Source organism: Portunus trituberculatus, chromosome 38, assembly GCF_017591435.1.
Source record: "Portunus trituberculatus isolate SZX2019 chromosome 38, ASM1759143v1, whole genome shotgun sequence".
Lineage (NCBI taxonomy): Eukaryota > Metazoa > Arthropoda > Malacostraca > Decapoda > Portunidae > Portunus > Portunus trituberculatus.
The window spans coordinates 21625186-21643212 of NC_059292.1; the positions used below are offsets into that span (position 1 = coordinate 21625186).

The 18027-nt window shown below is 38.3% G+C and overlaps 1 protein-coding gene across 1 annotated transcript in view; it reads left to right on the forward strand.

The window, feature by feature from the left end:
* LOC123514897 (transcription factor Sp1-like) overlaps positions 1-18027 on the forward strand; it is an 85858-nt gene that overhangs the window by 34545 nt on the left and 33286 nt on the right. Inside the window, exon 10 of the mRNA XM_045273154.1 lies at positions 5571-5621. Within this exon, the coding sequence (XP_045129089.1) occupies positions 5571-5621 (51 nt within the window). The remainder of the gene's footprint in view (positions 1-5570; positions 5622-18027) is intronic.

Consider the following 18027-nt stretch of genomic DNA (forward strand, 5'->3'; position numbering starts at 1 on the left):
AGTTCTGTCTATCATCGTCATTTAGAATTTTTAGTAGGTCTTTTACTGATTTCATTTTGTCTTTTTCCCTTCTTGGTCTATATATAACATTTTTTTATTTCAGGCCAAAAATAATTATACTTTTTTTCCGCAATTTCTCTTACTAAATTTTTTTTTTCTTCAAGACTCCTATCATTTTGTTTGTCATATTTTCATCTCTTTCATTTAACTGTTCTTGAAATACTTCCTGAAATGATTCCTTGTCTTTCTTATCTTGGATTCTCCATGCCTGTACTTTTTTTTTAATCACGTCTTGTACTCTTTCCTCCTCTTTGTTAACTAGATCTTTCAGCTCCTCTTTTTCTTTCTTGGCTTTACCGAGTCCTTCTTCCATCAATTTCTTGTAGTTAGCTACTTCTTTTTTTGATTCTTCATTTTCTGCTCTTAGCCTAGTTTCGTTTTCTTCCACTCTTTTTATCCTTTCTTTCAATTTCTGGAGCTCTTTTTCCTGTTCTCCATTCTCTTTCATTCCCATACTCTCCTTTATCCATTTACTTAATTTACGTTCAATAGTCAACACTCTATTAAATAGTGAAGTATGTGCCGTATCAAAGCCTTCGAATGCTCTTTCGCTCTCACCAACATAGTCATCATCATCTTTCATTCTTTCCCGTGTCTCATACCTGTATTTAGATGAAATCTCTTCCTTACTCATGATTTTGTAACACTGTATTTCTTGAAAATGAGTCTACACTACTCGCCCAGGCCACTGCAAACCCAAAACAATAGGTAGTGAAAATCAGCTGATTCTTGGAGTGACAGTACAGCGTGTGTGTGTGTATTTACCTAGTTGTATTTACCTAGTTGTAGTTTTACAGGGCCTGGGCTTTATGCTCGTGTGGCCCCGTCTCCATATCTACACTTATCCAATCTTACTTTAAAAGTGTGCACACTCTTTGCAGACACTACTTCTTCATCTAAACTGTTCCACATCTCAATACATCTCTGCGGGAAACTATATTTTTTAATATCTCTCAGACATCTTCCTTTCTCAGCTTTTTACTATGCGATCTTGTGCTTGGATGTCATATTCTTCTCTCAGGATCAGTTTCTCATTATCCACTTGGTCCATTCCGTTGATCAATTTATAGACTTGTATCAGGTCTCCTCTCTCCTTCTTTGTTCCAAGGTTGGTAGATCCATAGCCTTTAGTCTCTCCTCATATGTCATCCCTTCAAGTTCTGGGACCATTCTTGTAGCCATTTTTGTAGCCTCTCCAATTTCTTATGTGTTTCTTTTTATGAGGGGTCCACACTACTCCTGCATATTCCAATCTGGGTCTTATTATAGTATTTATCAATTTCTTCATCATTTCTTTGTCCATGTAGTGAAATGCTACTCCAATATTCCTCAGCAAATTATATGTTTCTCTAAAATTCTATCAATATGGCTTACTGGTTGATTGTTTTCTTCCATCGTCACTCCTAAGTCCTTTTCCTTTTGACTTTCTCCAGTTCTACTCCATCTCCCATCTTATAGATTCCCACAGGTCGTCTTTCACTCTTTCCCATTTCCATGACATGGCTTTTGTTCACATTGAATTCCATTTCCACTTCTTACTCCATTCCCAGATCTTATTTAGGTCTTCTTGCAGTATTTCACAATCCTCCTTTTGCTTTATAACTCTGCACAGTTTCGTATCATCCGCAAACAAATTTATGTAGCTGTTCACTCCTTCTGGCATGTCGTTAATATAAATGAGGAAAAGTATTGGTGCCAATACTGACCCTGTGGCACTCCGCTTTCTACTGCTCTCCACTTGGACTTCATATCTTTAACTACTGTCCTTATTTCTCTCCCCCTCAAATAATTTTCTATCCATCTCAATGTGCTTCCTTTTAAGCCACCCTTCTCCTCTAACTTCCACAGTAATCTTGCATGTGGCACTTTGTCAAACGCCTTTTTAAATCCAAATAGATGCAGTCAACCCATCCTCTCTCTCTTGTACTCTATCAACTATTCTAGAATAGAAACTCAATAAATTAGTTACACAAGACCGTCCTTTTCTAAAACCAAATTGGCTATTTGATATTAATTTGTTGTCTTCAAGGAACTCGATCCATTGTTTCTTTATTATTCTTTCACACATCTTGCATATTACACTAGTTAGTGATACCGGTCTGTAATTTAAAGGTTCTTCTTTCCTTCCACTCTTATATATGGGAACCACCTCAGCTCTTTTCCATTCTACTGGCACTGTTCCATTTTCTATTGAGCATTTTATGATGTTGTATATAGGACTTGCTAGTTCTTCCCTACATTCTTTCAGTATTCTGCCTGAGACTTCATCCGGTCCCATTGCCTTCTCTTCATCCAGTTCCTTCATTAACTCTTTTATTTCAAGCTTGGTTACTTTAATCTCTTTCATATAGATTGTCTCTCTATTACCCTGTGGCCTCTCAAATTTGGATTCTTTAGTAAAGACCTCCTGGAATTTTTATTTAATAGTTCTGCCATACTTTTGGGTCTTCCACCATCCGTTCTCTCCTTTTAACCTTTCTATTGTTTCTTTTTGCCTAATTTTTCCATTTATGAATCTATAGAACAATTTTGGTTGCTCCTTACATTTTTCGACAATATCTTTTTCAAGTTCTTTTCCTCTTCCTTCCTCACCTTAACATATTCATTTCTCGCTGCCTTGAAGTTTTCCTTGTTTGTTGGATTCTATTTCTCCTCCACCTTTTCCATGCTCCATCTCTTTTCTCCTTTGCCCTAGCACACCTTGCATTAAACCAATCTTTCTTTCCTTCTTCTTTTGGTCTATATTTTGGGACATATTCCTGACTCCTGTTTTGTATATTTCCAAAAATAAGTTATATTTGTCTTGCATTGTCTCTGAGTTTTCCATCTCCTCCCAGTCTACGTTTTAAAATAGTTCTTGAGATTCTCAATATCAGCCTTTCTGTAATTTAATCGGTCTCCTTTGTATGAATCGTCTCTATCTTCCTTTCCCTCTTCTATATCTATTTCTAATATTGCATGGTCACTCTTTCCCAATGGGCACTTATATCTTATATCATCATTCATTTGTATACCCCTTGTAAAAACTAGGTCCAATCTCGCCCTCGTCGTTTCCTCTGAATCTTGTGCATTCCTTTACTCTCTGGTCCATCATATTGTCTATCATTAGGTTCAAGAATCTTTCTCCCCAGGCTTCTTCCCCCATACCACTTTCATAATTTTCCCAGTCCACTTCTTTACAGTTGAAATCTCCTACTAATATCACTTTTCTCCTTTCTTTAACGATTCTCATTAGACTCCTTATTGTGTCATCTATCATGTCTTTATATTCTTGATTGGTCCATGAATTTGTTTTGGTGGCACATATGTTACAATGATTGTTATCTCTTTTTATTAATATGCATCTTAATATACAATACTTCTGCTTTTCCTTCCCACATTCCACTTGATTGATCACTATCTCCTTCCTTAACATTATCATGACTCCTCCTCCTCCTTTACCCACTCTGTCTCTTCTCCATACATTATACCTATTATCCAAGACTATTTTGATTGCCTCATTTAGTTCTGTTTCAGCCAGGCATACAATATCTGGATTTTCTTTCCTTATGTAATCTCTTAATTCTAATTTACTTGATAAAACCCGTCTATGTTCGTATACATCATTTTTAGTCTTTTGCCTTTATCATTTTTAGTTAAACTTGTTCCACTTTTTTCTCTTCCTTCTCGTTTATATACCATTTCCTTATCCTGTCTCCTAGAATTCTCCAAAAAAATGCCTTCTTCTCCTCTTCTGACCTTTCATTATTCTTTTCCCTTACTGCTGCTGCCAGTTCATTGTATCTCTTCCTTTCTTCCTCATTTCTATTTTTCTTTATATAGATATCCTTGCAGCCTTCTGTTTCTCTAAGTTTTGTTGTTCTATATAATATTTCTTCTGTTGCTGCTTGTGATTTTAGTAATATTTTAATTGGTCTCGTTTTTCCTTCTTGATATGGTCCCATTCTGTTTATTTCTTCTACTTCCTCTTCCAAGTTCTGCCTATCTTCATCATTAAGATTCTTCAGTAGGTCTTTGACTGATTTCATTTCTTCTTTTTCTCTTTTGGTCTATATTTTATATTTTTTTCTTTTATTCCAAATACGACTACACTCTTCTTTTTTCTGCAATTTCTCTAACTAGATTTTCTTTTGTCTTGAGGACTCCTATCATTTTGTTTGTCATATTTTCTTCTTTTTCTTTAAGTTGTTCTTGAATCACCTCCTGAAAATCGGCCTTATCTTTCTTATCTTGGACTCTCCATGCTTGTACTTCTTTTTTAATCACGTTCTGTACTCTTTCCTCTTCCTTGTTTACTAGATCTTTCAGCTTCTCCTTTTCTTTCTCGGCTTTACCAAGTCCTTCTTCCATCTGCTTCTTGTAGTTAGCTACTTCCTTTTTTAGTTCTTCGTTTTCCGCTCTTAGCCTAGCTTCATTTTCTTCCACTTTTCTTATCCTTTCTCTCAGTCTTATAAACTCCATTTCCTGTTCTTTATTCTCTTTCATTTCCATCTTCTCCTTTATCAGTTTATCTAGTTTACATTCAATATTTGACACTCTCTTAAGTAGTGAAGTTGTCGTCATCGAACCCTTCAATCTCTTCTCCCTCACCTCATAGTCATCATCAGCCTTCTCTATCCTCATGTCTGCATTTGGATGGAATATCTTTTTCACTCATTATTCTTTAATAATTGATTTCATGGAGAGAAAAAAAACTGTGTGTGTGTGTGTGTGTGTGTGTGTGTGTGTGTGTGTGTGTGTGTGTGTGTGTGTGTATTTACCTAGTTGTGTTGTACAGGAAAAGAGCTATGCTCGTGCTGTCCTGTCTCCATATCTATAGTTGTCCAGTTTAGCCTTAAAGTCATGAATATTTCTTGCTTGAACCATTACTTCATCCAAATTTTTCTACTTCAGATCAACACTCTTCCAATCATATATACTTTCTCCTTCTCTCTTTCTCTCTTTTCAACATCCTTCCATCATTACAATCTCTCTCCTCAAGACCATCAGACTTCACATACTCCACACAGGCATCAAGCCTTCATTCTATCTATCCTGTCCATTAAATGTATTTCCTTGTGTAATTCACTGTTTGATCTGCTGCAGTCTCTGACAACAGCCACTTACACTTCCAACATCAGAGCTCATTATTTCCATCTTCATCCTGAGACCAGGCACACACCACACACCACAACAAGGTCACAACTCCTCTTTCATCCTCTCCATCTGCTATGACTCTCTCACACACCTATCTCCACCGGCAATCAATCTCTTCTTTTTATCATAGATATCACATTTTTTGTTTCATTATGATGTCTGTCTTTCCTTATGTTTTCTTGAAAAAGGTATCTGTTTGTATTTCATATAATATCTTTCAAACTCATTTTCTATCCTCATCTTGATTACTTTTAGTGTCTGAAATACTACTACATACATCTTTCTTAGAGAATTTCACACATTTAATTTAATGTTCTTTCTTGCAGCCAACTTGACATCACATCTCAACCACTCATCCATTCAGCTGTCCATGTGATTTTTCAACAGCAGAAAGCACCTCAAGGATCATGAGAAATCCCATGCAAGTCAGTCTTCACCCTATTGTGTGTGTATTTACCTAGTTGTATTGTACATTTCTCATATGTCCTGTCTCCATATCTCCATTTATCTAGTTTTTCTTTAAAGTTATGCACACTATTTGCTGTGACAATTCCATTATCCAATGCATTCCATTTTTCCACCTTCTGTGTAAAACTGTATTTTCAATATCCTTCACACACTACCTCATCCTGATCTTCTTTTCATGTCCTCTTGCCCCTCCATCTTCTTCCATCAACAGCACCAGATCTTCTTTGTCTATCTTTTCAATATCATTTACTATCTTATACATTGTTATTAGGTCCCCGCATTCTCTTCTATCTTGTAATTCAGTCCCATTTCCTTCAGTCTTCTTCATATGTTTCCTTTAATTCCGGCACCATCTTTGTAGCAATCTTCTGTATCCTTTCCAATTTTCTTATATCCTTTTTAGAGCTCGGAGACCACACCATTGCTGCATATTCCAGCCTTGGGCATATCATGCTTGTGATGATTTTTTTCATCATATCTTTATCCATGTAATGAAATGCCACTCTTATATTAGTCAACATCTTATGTGTGTGTGTGTGTGTGTATTTACCTAATTGTAACATACGGGAAAAGAGCTATGCTCGTGTTGTCCCGTCTCCATATCTATTAATGTCCAGCTTTTTCTTAAAATCATGAATATTCCTTGCGTTGACCACTTCCACGTCTAAACTATTCCATGCTTCCACCCTTCTATGAGGGAAGCTATATTTTTTCACATCTCTCCTATAAGTGGCCATTTTAGTTTTTCCCATGCCCTCTCGACATTCTTTCATTCCACATACACAGATCTTCCCTATCCATTTTTCCATGCCAATCATCACTCTGTATATTGCTATCAGGTCTCCCTTTCTCTTCTGTTTTCCAGGGTCGGAAGTTGCATTCTTTTCAGTCTGTCTTCATAAGTCAAATCTCTTAAGTCAGGCACCATTTTGTTGCAGCCCTCTGTACTTTCTCTAGTTTCCTTATGTGTTTCTTTAAGTTCGAGCCCACTGTATTGTTGCATATTCAAGCCTCGGTCTTATCATTGCAGTAATTATTTTCTTCATCATTTCTTCATCTAAATATCTAACGCCACTCTTATGTTCCTCAATAAGTTCAATACTTCTCCAATTATTTTGTTTATATGTCTCTCTGGCGATAGGTCATTGGTAATTGTCACCCCAAGGTCTTTTTCTTCATGACTGGTTTTATGTCTTCATTTCCTATCTTGTACATACTCCTGATTCTTCTTTCACTCTTGCCAAACTCTATTTTCTTGCATTTTGTCGTGTTGAACTCCATTTGCCATGTACAGCTCCATTTCCATATTCTGTCCAAGTCTTCCTGGAGTAGTTCGCAATCTTTGTCACATCTCACTTTTCTTAACAATTTTGCATCGTCTGCAAATAGGCTCACATAACTGGACACCCCATCCACCATGTCATTTATGTAGACCGCGAACATTACTGGTGCCAACACTGATCCCTGTGGAACTCCACTCTCCACCAAGCCCCATTCTGATGGTCTGTCCTTAATTATTGTTCTCATTTCTCTTCCTACCAAAAGTCTTCCATCCATTTTAGTAAACTGCCATGCACTCCTCCTACCATTTCAAGTTTCCAGATCAGTCTCCGGTGTGGTACCTTATCAAAGGCCTTTTTTAAATCCAGATATATTCCATCAGCCCAACCATCTCTTTCCTGTATTACATCTATCACCCTCGAATAGTAACATATCAGGTTTGTCGTGCATGAACGCCCTTTTCTAAAACCAAATTGACACTCACAAAGTATGTCATTTTTCTCCAAGAAGTCTGTCCATCTATTCTTCACCACCCTCTCACACATCTTAGCTACCACACTTGTAAGTGACACTGGTCTATAGTTCAATGGGTCTCTCTTGTTACCTGATTTATAGATTGGGACAATGTTAGCTCTTTTCCAGTCTTGGGGCACTACACCTTCCCTTAATGAGGCATCAATTACTTCACAAACTTTTTCTGCCAGTTGCTCCTGCATTCTCTTAAAATCCATCCTGATACCCCATCAGGTCCCACAGCTTTTCTCACTTCTAAACTCCCCATCATATTCTTGATCTCCTCCACAGTTACTTGAAACTCCTTCATAATCCCTTTCTGTTCCATTACCAGTGGTTTGTCAAAAGCAGTCTCCTTTGTGAATACCTTCCGAAAGCATCCATTCATAGCCTCTGCCATTTCCTGGGATCTTCACTGCATACTCCATTTACTTCTAAACTTTCAATACTTTCTCTATTTTTGATGTTGTTGTTCACATGTCTGTAAAAAGCCTTGGTTGGTCTTTACATTTATCAATTATATCCTTTTCTTGTTTCTTTCTTTCTTCTCTTCTAATCAACACATATTCATTTCTTGCTCTTTTGTAACTTTCCCACTGCTTAATCCGTCTTTTCCTTCTCCACCTCTTCCATGCATCCTCTTTTCTTGTTCTAGCCTTTTCACATCTATCGTTAAACCAGTCCTGCTTTCCAACTTCTCTATGTTGTCTTATTGGTACAAATTTTTCTCACCTTCTTTGTATATTTTATAAATTCCTTCCACTTTTCATTTGCTCCTTAGCACTCTTGAATTTCATCCAATTTGTCTCTTGAAAGAATTTCTTTAGGTTTCCAAAATCTGTCTTGGCATAATTCCATCTTCCCACTTTATATTCTTCATTTCTTCTAGATTTCTCTTCATCTATCACCTTGAACTCCAAAACTGCATGATCACTCTTTGCTAAAGGGCACTCCACCCTCATCTCCTCAATGACCATTGGCTCTGTACTAAAGACCAAGTCCAGTCTTGACGATGCTCCCTCTCCTCCAAACCTAGTATCTTCTTTGACCCACTGAGTTAACACATTTTCCATTGCCAGTGTCAATAGTGTATTTCCCCATGTTGTCTCTGATCCTTCCATTGACCAGTCCTCCCAACACACCTCTTTACAATTAAAATCTCCCATCATTATAGTTCGTTCACAGCCACCCAACATTTCTTCCAGACATGTTCCTGTATCACTTATCATTTCTTCATATTCCTGTACTGACCATGCATTTGTCTTAGGTGGTATGTACACCACTATGTAGTGCCTCTTTTTTCCTTCATTAGTTTCTGCTCTGATCTTTAGCACTTCTGCCTTTCCCATACCTTCTTTCACTTGATCCACCTTTATATCTTTTTTAACCAGCAACATCACTCCTCCTCCCATCTTACCTACTCTATTTCTTTTCCAAACATTATATTTCCTTCTCCAACCATCATCAGGTCTTCTCCTCTCTCAGTTTTGTTTCAGTAAGACCCACAATATCTGGGTTCTTGTCCCTCAAGTAATCGTTGAGTTCTAAAATCCCGATATCACTCCATTTATGTTGGAATACATTACATTCCGCTCATACGTAAGTTTCTTTAGTCCTTTCTTGCTGTACTTTTCTGGGTTATGAACCACTTCCTCAGTCTCATATCCAAGATTCTCCAGAAAACTCTTTCTTCTCCTCTTCTGTCCTCTCTTCATTTTTTCAAAGCCTCCTTTCTCAACTCATTTAACATTTCTCTTTCCTTTTCACCGAGATCTCTTCTCAACCAAATCTTCCTTGTTGTTTCCTGCTGGGCTAGCCTCCATGACTTCTCCACCAATTCATCTACATCCTTTTGTGACTTAAGTTTGATTCTTATTGGCCTCATACCTTCTCTTGTGAACTTTCCAATTCTATGGAAGTCCTCTATTTCTTGTACTAGGTCTTTTCCTCCTCCTGCACCACATTAATGATATTATTTATCACCTTTTTATGTTTTCTCTCTCTCATTTTACTCGGTGTCTTATCCTCCTCCACACCAAATATCACCACACATCTCTTTTTGTCTACAGTTTCCCTCACCAATGTCTCATTTGATTTAATAACCTTCACCACTTTCTCAGCAATCTTCTCTTCTATGATCTGTTGATCTATAATTTCAGCAAGGCCCAAAGTTTTCTCCCAGACTCTTTGATTTCCTTTTCCAGACTTGCAACTTTGTAATTTACCTCCTTTCTTTCCACTTCCTGACTTTTTTCCATTCAGCCTGCTTCTCCATCACTTTTCCTAGAGATTCTCCACATTTTTCGCAATTCACTTTAATTAGCTTAACTTCCTCTTTCAGTGCTTCATTTTCCTTCTTCATATCGGCACACTCTTTCATTACATTGTCATAACTCGTTTCCAGGCCCCATACTTTTCAAACAGTTTTCAATTTTACCTTCCAACTCCAGAATTTTCTTCACATAAGCGCTCTTCTCCATTATTCCTTGAAATCCTGTGAAGTCTGATTCATCTTTCGAGTTCACGGCCGCCATGTTGCGCAGATGTAAACAAACCAGCTGATGGCTCAAACGCAGGCTACAGTTTATATTTACCTTCCTGGACATTATTTTGCTAATCAACAGTTAACATGACTATATGGAGACGGGACAAACATTACCAGCTCCTTTCCCACCTTGGTTACTCTTAGGCAATGGTAACTGTAGAATTAGAGATGATTGCTCTGGAGCTCAGCGACCACATCCGCCATCATGTCATGTGTGTGTGTGTGTGTGTGTGTGTGTGTGTGTGTGTGTATTTACCTAGTTGTATTTACCTAGTTGTAGTTTTACAGGGCCTGGGCATTATGCTCGTGTGGCCCCGTCTCCATATCTACACTTATCCAATTTTTCTTTAAAACTATGTACACTCTTTGCTGACACCACTTCCTCACTCAAACTGTTCCAAGTCTCAACAAATCTCTAAATTTTTAACATCTCTCAGACATTTTCCCTTCCTCAGTTTCTTACTATGCGAACTTGTGCTTCTAATGTCATGTGTGTGTGTGTGTGTGTGTGTGTGTGTGTGTGTGTGTGTGTGTGTGTGTGTGTGTGTATTTACCTAATTGTATTTACCTAATTGTAACATACGGGAAAAGAGCTATGCTCGTGTTGTCCCGTCTCCATATCTATTAATGTCCAGCTTTTTCTTAAAATCATGAATATTCCTTGCGTTGACCACTTCCACGTCTAAACTATTCCATGCTTCCACCCTTCTATGAGGGAAGCTATATTTTTCACATCTCTCCTATAAGTGGCCATTTTAGTTTTTCCCATGCCCTCTCGACATTCTTCCATTCCACATACACAGATCTTCCCTATCCATTTTTCCATGCCAATCATCACTCTGTATATTGCTATCAGGTCTCCCTTTCTCTTCTGTTTTCCAGGGTTGGAAGTTGCATTCTTTTCAGTCTGTCTTCATAAGTCAAATCTCTTAAGTCAGGCACCATTTTGTTGCAGCCCTCTGTACTTTCTCTAGTTTCCTTATGTGTTTCTTTAAGTTCGAGCCCACTGTATTGTTGCATATTCAAGCCTCGGTCTTATCATTGCAGTAATTATTTTCTTCATCATTTCTTCATCTAGATATCTGAACGCCACTCTTATGTTCCTCAATAAGTTCAATACTTCTCCAATTATTTTGTTTATATGTCTCTCTGGCGATAGGTCATTGGTAATTGTCACCCCAAGGTCTTTTTCTTCATGACTGGTTTTATGTCTTCATTTCCTATCTTGTACATACTCCTGATTCTTCTTTCACTCTTGCCAAACTCTATTTTCTTGCATTTTGTCGTGTTGAACTCCATTTGCCATGTACAGCTCCATTTCCATATTCTGTCCAAGTCTTCCTGGAGTAGTTCGCAATCTTTGTCACATCTCACTTTTCTTAACAATTTTGCATCGTCTGCAAATAGGCTCACATAACTGGACACCCCATCCACCATGTCATTTATGTAGACTGCGAACATTACTGGTGCCAACACTGATCCCTGTGGAACTCCACTCTCCACCAATCCCCATTCTGATGGTCTGTCCTTAATTATTGTTCTCATTTCTCTTCCTACCAAAAGTCTTCCATCCATTTTAGTAAACTGCCATGCACTCCTCCTACCATTTCAAGTTTCCAGATCAGTCTCTGGTGTGGTACCTTATCAAAGGCCTTTTTAAATCCAGATATATTCCATCAGCCCAACCATCTCTTTCCTGTATTACATCTATCACCCTCGAATAGTAACATATCAGGTTTGTCGTGCATGAACGCCCTTTTCTAAAACCAAATTGACACTCACAAAGTATGTCATTTTTCTCCAAGAAGTCTGTCCATCTATTCTTCACCACCCTCTCACACATCTTAGCTACCACACTTGTAAGTGACACTGGTCTATAGTTCAATGGGTCTCTCTTGTTACCTGATTTATAGATTGGGACAATGTTAGCTCTTTTCCAGTCTTGGGGCACTACACCTTCCCTTAATGAGGCATCAATTACTTCACAAACTTTTTCTGCCAATTGCTCCTGCATTCTCTTAAAATCCATCCTGATACCCCATCAGGTCCCACAGCTTTTCTCACTTCTAAACTCCCCATCATGTTCTTGATCTCCTCCACAGTTACTTGAAACTCCTTCATAATCCCTTTCTGTTCCATTACCAGTGGTTTGTCAAAAGCAGTCTCCTTTGTGAATACCTTCCGAAAGCATCCATTCATAGCCTCTGCCATTTCCTGGGATCTTCACTGCATACTCCATTTACTTCTAAACTTTCAATACTTTCTCTATTTTTGATGTTGTTGTTCACATGTCTGTAAAAAGCCTTGGTTGGTCTTTACATTTATCAATTATATCCTTTTCTTGTTTCTTTCTTTCTTCTCTTCTAATCAACACATATTCATTTCTTGCTCTTTTGTAACTTTCCCACTGCTTAATCCGTCTTTTCCTTCTCCACCTCTTCCATGCATCCTCTTTTCTTGTTCTAGCCTTTTCACATCTATCGTTAAACCAGTCCTGCTTTCCAACTTCTCTATGTTGTCTTATTGGTACAAATTTTTCTCACCTTCTTTGTATATTTTTATAAATTCCTTCCACTTTTCATTTGCTCCTTAGCACTCTTGAATTTCATCCAATTTGTCTCTTGAAAGAATTTCTTTAGGTTTCCAAAATCTGTCTTGGCATAATTCCATCTTCCCACTTTATATTCTTCATTTCTTCTAGATTTCTCTTCATCTATCACCTTGAACTCCAAAACTGCATGATCACTCTTTGCTAAAGGGCACTCCACCCTCATCTCCTCAATGACCATTGGCTCTGTACTAAAGACCAAGTCCAGTCTTGACGATGCTCCCTCTCCTCCAAACCTAGTATCTTCTTTGACCCACTGAGTTAACACATTTTCCATTGCCAGTGTCAATAGTGTATTTCCCATGTTGTCTCTGATCCTTCCATTGACCAGTCCTCCCAACACACCTCTTTACAATTAAAATCTCCCATCATTATAGTTCGTTCACAGCCACCCAACATTTCTTCCAGACATGTTCCTGTATCACTTATCATTTCTTCATATTCCTGTACTGACCATGCATTTGTCTTAGGTGGTACGTACACCACTATGTAGTGCCTCTTTTTTCCTTCATTAGTTTCTGCTCTGATCTTTAGCACTTCTGCCTTTCCCATACCTTTTTTCACTTGATCCACCTTTATATCTTTTTTAACCAGCAACATCACTCCTCCTCCCATCTTACCTACTCTATTTCTTTTCCAAACATTATATTTCCTTCTCCAACCATCATCAGGTCTTCTCCCTCTCTCAGTTTTGTTTCAGTAAGACCCACAATATCTGGGTTCTTGTCCCTCAAGTAATCGTTGAGTTCTAAAATCCCGATATCACTCCATTTATGTTGGAATACATTACATTTCGCTCATATGTAAGTTTCTTTAGTCCTTTCTTGCTGTACTTTTCTGGGTTATGAACCACTTCCTCAGTCTCATATCCAAGATTCTCCAGAAAAACTCTTTCTTCTCCTCTTCTGTCCTCTCTTCATTTTTTTCAAAGCCTCCTTTCTCAACTCATTTAACATTTCTCTTTCCTTTTCACCGAGATCTCTTCTCAACCAAATCTTCCTTGTTGTTTCCTGCTGGGCTAGCCTCCATGACTTCTCCACCAATTCATCTACATCCTTTTGTGACTTAAGTTTGATTCTTATTGGCCTCATACCTTCTCTTGTGAACTTTCCAATTCTATGGAAGTCCTCTATTTCTTGTACTAGGTCTTTTCCTCCTCCTGCACCACATTAATGATATTATTTATCACCTTTTTATGTTTTTCTCTCTCCATTTTACTCGGTGTCTTATCCTCCTCCACACCAAATATCACCACACATCTCTTTTTGTCTACAGTTTCCCTCACCAATGTCTCATTTGACTTAATAACCTTCACCACTTTCTCAGCTATCTTCTCTTCTATGATCTGTTGATCTATAATTTCAGCAAGGCCCAAAGTTTTCTCCCAGACTCTTTGATTTCCTTTTCCAGACTTGCAACTTTGTAATTTACCTCCTTTCTTTCCACTTCCTGACTTTTTTCCATTCAGCCTGCTTCTCCATCACTTTTCCTAGAGATTCTCCACATTTTTCGCAATTCACTTTAATTAGCTTAACTTCCTCTTTCAGTGCTGCATTTTCCTTCTTCATATCGGCACAGTCTTTCATTACATTGTCATAACTCGTTTCCAGGCCCTCATACTTTTCAAACAGTTTTCAATTTTACCTTCTAACTCCAGAATTTTCTTCACATAAGCGCTCTTCTCCATTATTCCTTGAAACCCTGTGAAGTCTGATTCATCTTTCGAGTTCACGGCCGCCATGTTGCTCAGATGTAAACAAACCAGCTGATGGCTCAAACGCAGGCTACAGTTTATATTTACCTTCACTGGACATTATTTTGCTAATCAACAGTTAACATGACTATATGGAGACGGGACAAACATTACCAGCTCCTTTCCCACCTTGGTTACTCTTAGGTAACTGTAGAATTATAGATGATTGCTCTGGAGCTCAGCGACCACCTCCGCCATCGACGATGTCCCGTGTGTGTGTGTGTGTGTGTGTGTGTGTGTGTGTGTGTTTACCTAGTTGTATTTACCTAGTTGTATTGTGGGCATTATGCTCGTGGTTCATATCTACACTTATCCAATTTTTCTTTAAAACTATGTACAGAAGTCTCAACAAATCTTTGTCCTGTCTCTATATCTCCATTTATCTAATTTTTCTTCAAAGTTATGCACATTGTGTGCTGCAACAACTTCATCATTTAATGCATTCTACTATTCCACTATTCTATGTGAAAAACTTGTTTATTCCAATATCCTTTACACACAGCCACAGTAATAGACACCTACTGAAATTATAATTTACTCCCAGCAAGATCTAATAGCACTAGTTCAGGGGGTGCTGTGAACTTTCCATCAAAGCTAGTTGTGATCTCGCTGAACATTTCCCTTTGTGTCTCACAACTCAAGGGGGCAGTCTAAAAACAACTTTCCCTCTTCACATAAAACTTACCACACACACACCCTTCACTTAGAATTCAAAATTCAAAATGGCAACTCGAAATCCAGCCTCAGAGGCCCATTCTGGGGAGGAGACCAGAAATGTCCTCAGGTTGGACTGCTCTTCCAGTGGCATCCTCAAAATGTCTTGACACCTCCCTCGACTTTTTCTTCATTAACTTTTGCGATATTCATGGTCTTATATCTAATTTTCAATTTGTAGAACACCACCTCTCCTCTACTAAACCTCATCTTCTTTTCCTCACCGAAATCACAGCTGTCTAAGGCAACCGACAGTAGCCCAGCCCTTCTCCGTTCCCTTCTACTTCCCCTATCTTCATTTTTGCTCCAAAGCTGGATGTTGCATCTATGTGCGCAGTGATTTAACTTGCTCTTGTGCCTATGCTCTCAAATCTTCCGAGTTTTCCACCATCTGGTGTAGATTCAGTAATCATTCTCTAACTAAATTTATCTGTGCTGTCTATCTCTCTCCTAACTCCTCCGACTTTAGTAAATTCTTTGACTATTTAACTTTCAAAGTGGAGCACATTCTGTTCCTCTACCCTTTCACAGAGATCTCCATCCTTGGAGATTTCAGTGTTCACCACCAGCTTTGGCTTTCCTCTCCCTTCACTGACCAGTAGGCCTTTTTTTTTTTTTTCTTCTTTTTTTTTCTTCATATTTTGTTGCCCTTGGGCAGCCTTCCCTCCTGCATAAAAAAAAAGAAAAATCTTTGCTTGTCCTCTTGTACTTCAATCTTCTGTCACCAGCACCAGGTCTTGCTTTTTATCTTTTCAATGCCATTAACTATTTTATACAATGTTATTAGGTCTTCTCTTTCTCTTCTATCTTAGCAGTCCCATTTCCTTCAGCCTTTCTTCATATGTTAGGTCTTTTAGTTGCATAGCACCATCTTTTTAGCTGTCCTCTGAATCCATTCTAATCTTCTTATATCATTTTTCAAGCTCAGCAACCACACCACCATTGCATATTCTAACTTTGGACATGTCAGACTCATTATAATTTTTTTCATCATATCCTTATTCAGGTAGTGAAATGCCACTCTAATATTAGTCAGCATTTTACACGTTGTTCCAAATATTTTACTTGTCTGCTTTCCAGGGCTTAAATTTCTTGTACAATCACTTCCAGATCTTTTCCTCTTTAGCCTTCATTATTTTTTCTTCTCCCATCAAATAGTTCCATACTGGTCTTCTCTTACTCTTTCCTAATTCCATTACATGACATTTCTTGGCAATGAATTCTAACTTCCACTTCTTACTCCATTCATAAATTTTATTTATATCTTCCTGCAGCAGCAAACAGTCTTCTCAGGTCTTAATTATTCTTAAGAATTTTGCATCATCAGCAAACAAATTAATATAACTGGTCACTCCATACTGTTTGTTGTCTACTTATACAGTGGAGACTCAATACTCAAACTTAATTCATTCCAAATGTCTGTTTGAGTATCAAAAAGTTAGACTATTGATACCTAATAACCAGGTAATTCATTCTAATCATAGCAAAACCTCAAGTTTATAAAAATTTCAATGTATTTTTTTTTTTTTTAATAATATGATTTGTACATACCATAAGTGAAGGCTGGTGATGGATAATGTAGAAGAGGAGGAAAGAAGGGTGGAGAGAAGGAGGGAGGTCGTCAGAGGATGAGTCACCTTCCATCTACATTAACTTCTGCAACATTTGCAGTCTTAGATCTAATTTTCAATCTGTAGAACACCACCTCTCCTCTACTAAACCTCATCTTCTTTTCCTCACCGAAACACAGCTGTTTGAAGCAACTGACAGTAGCCCCTTCTCTGTTTCTTCCTACTTTCTCTATTCTCATTTTCATTCCAAAGCTGGATGTTGCGTCTATGTACGCAACGACTTAACTTGCTCTTGTGCCCATGCTCTTGAATCTTTCGAGTTTTCCACCATCTGGCTTCGACTTAACAGTCACTCTCAAACTAAATTCATCTGTGCTGTTTATCTCTCCCCTAACTCTTCTGACTATGGTAAATTCTTCGACTACTTAACTTCCAAAGTGGAGCACATTCTGTCCCTCTACCCTATTGCTGAGATTTCCATTCTTGAAGATTTCAATGTTCACCACCAGCTTTGGCTTTCATCTCCCTTCACTGACCATCCTGGTGAGCTAGCCCTCAACTTTGCTATCCTCCATGACCTAGAGCAACTGGTGCAACACCCTACTTGTATTCCTGACCGTCTTGGAGACACGCAAAACATTCTTGATCTCTTCCTCACCTCTAATCCTTCTGCTTATGCTGTCACCCTTTCATCTCCGTTGGGCTCTTCCTATCACAATCTCATTTCTATGTCTTGTCCTATTTCTCCAATCCCTCCACAGGATCCCCTAAAGCGAAGGTGCCTCTGGCGTTTTGCCTCTGCCAGGTGGAGGGACCTGAGGAGGTATTATACTAATTTTCCCTGGAATGATTACTGCTTCCGTGTCAGAGACCCATCTCTTTGTGCTGAACACATAACAGAGGTGATAGTGTCTGGCATGGAGGTGTTCATTCCGTATTCTTTATCTCAACCTAAAACTTCTAAACCTTGGTTTAACTCAGCCTGTTCTCATGCTATACATGATAGAGAGGTTGCCCATAAAAGGTACTTGAGTCTTCCATCTCCTGAATCTCACACAATTTACATCTCTGCCTGGAATCATGCCAAGTCTGTTCTTCAACTTGCCAAACACTTCTTCATAAGTAGAAAATGTCAAAATCTTTCAAACTCAAACTCCCCTTGAGATTTCTGGCATCTAGCCAAAAACATCTCAAATAACTTCACTTCTTCATCTTTCCCTCCTTTATTTCATCCTGATGGCACCACTGCCATCTCTTCTGTCTCTAAAGCTGAACTCTTCTCTCAAACCTTTGCTCACAATTCCACCTTGGATGATTCTGGGCTTGTCCCTCCCTCTCCTCCTCTCTCTGACTATTTCATGTCTACAGTTAAAATTCT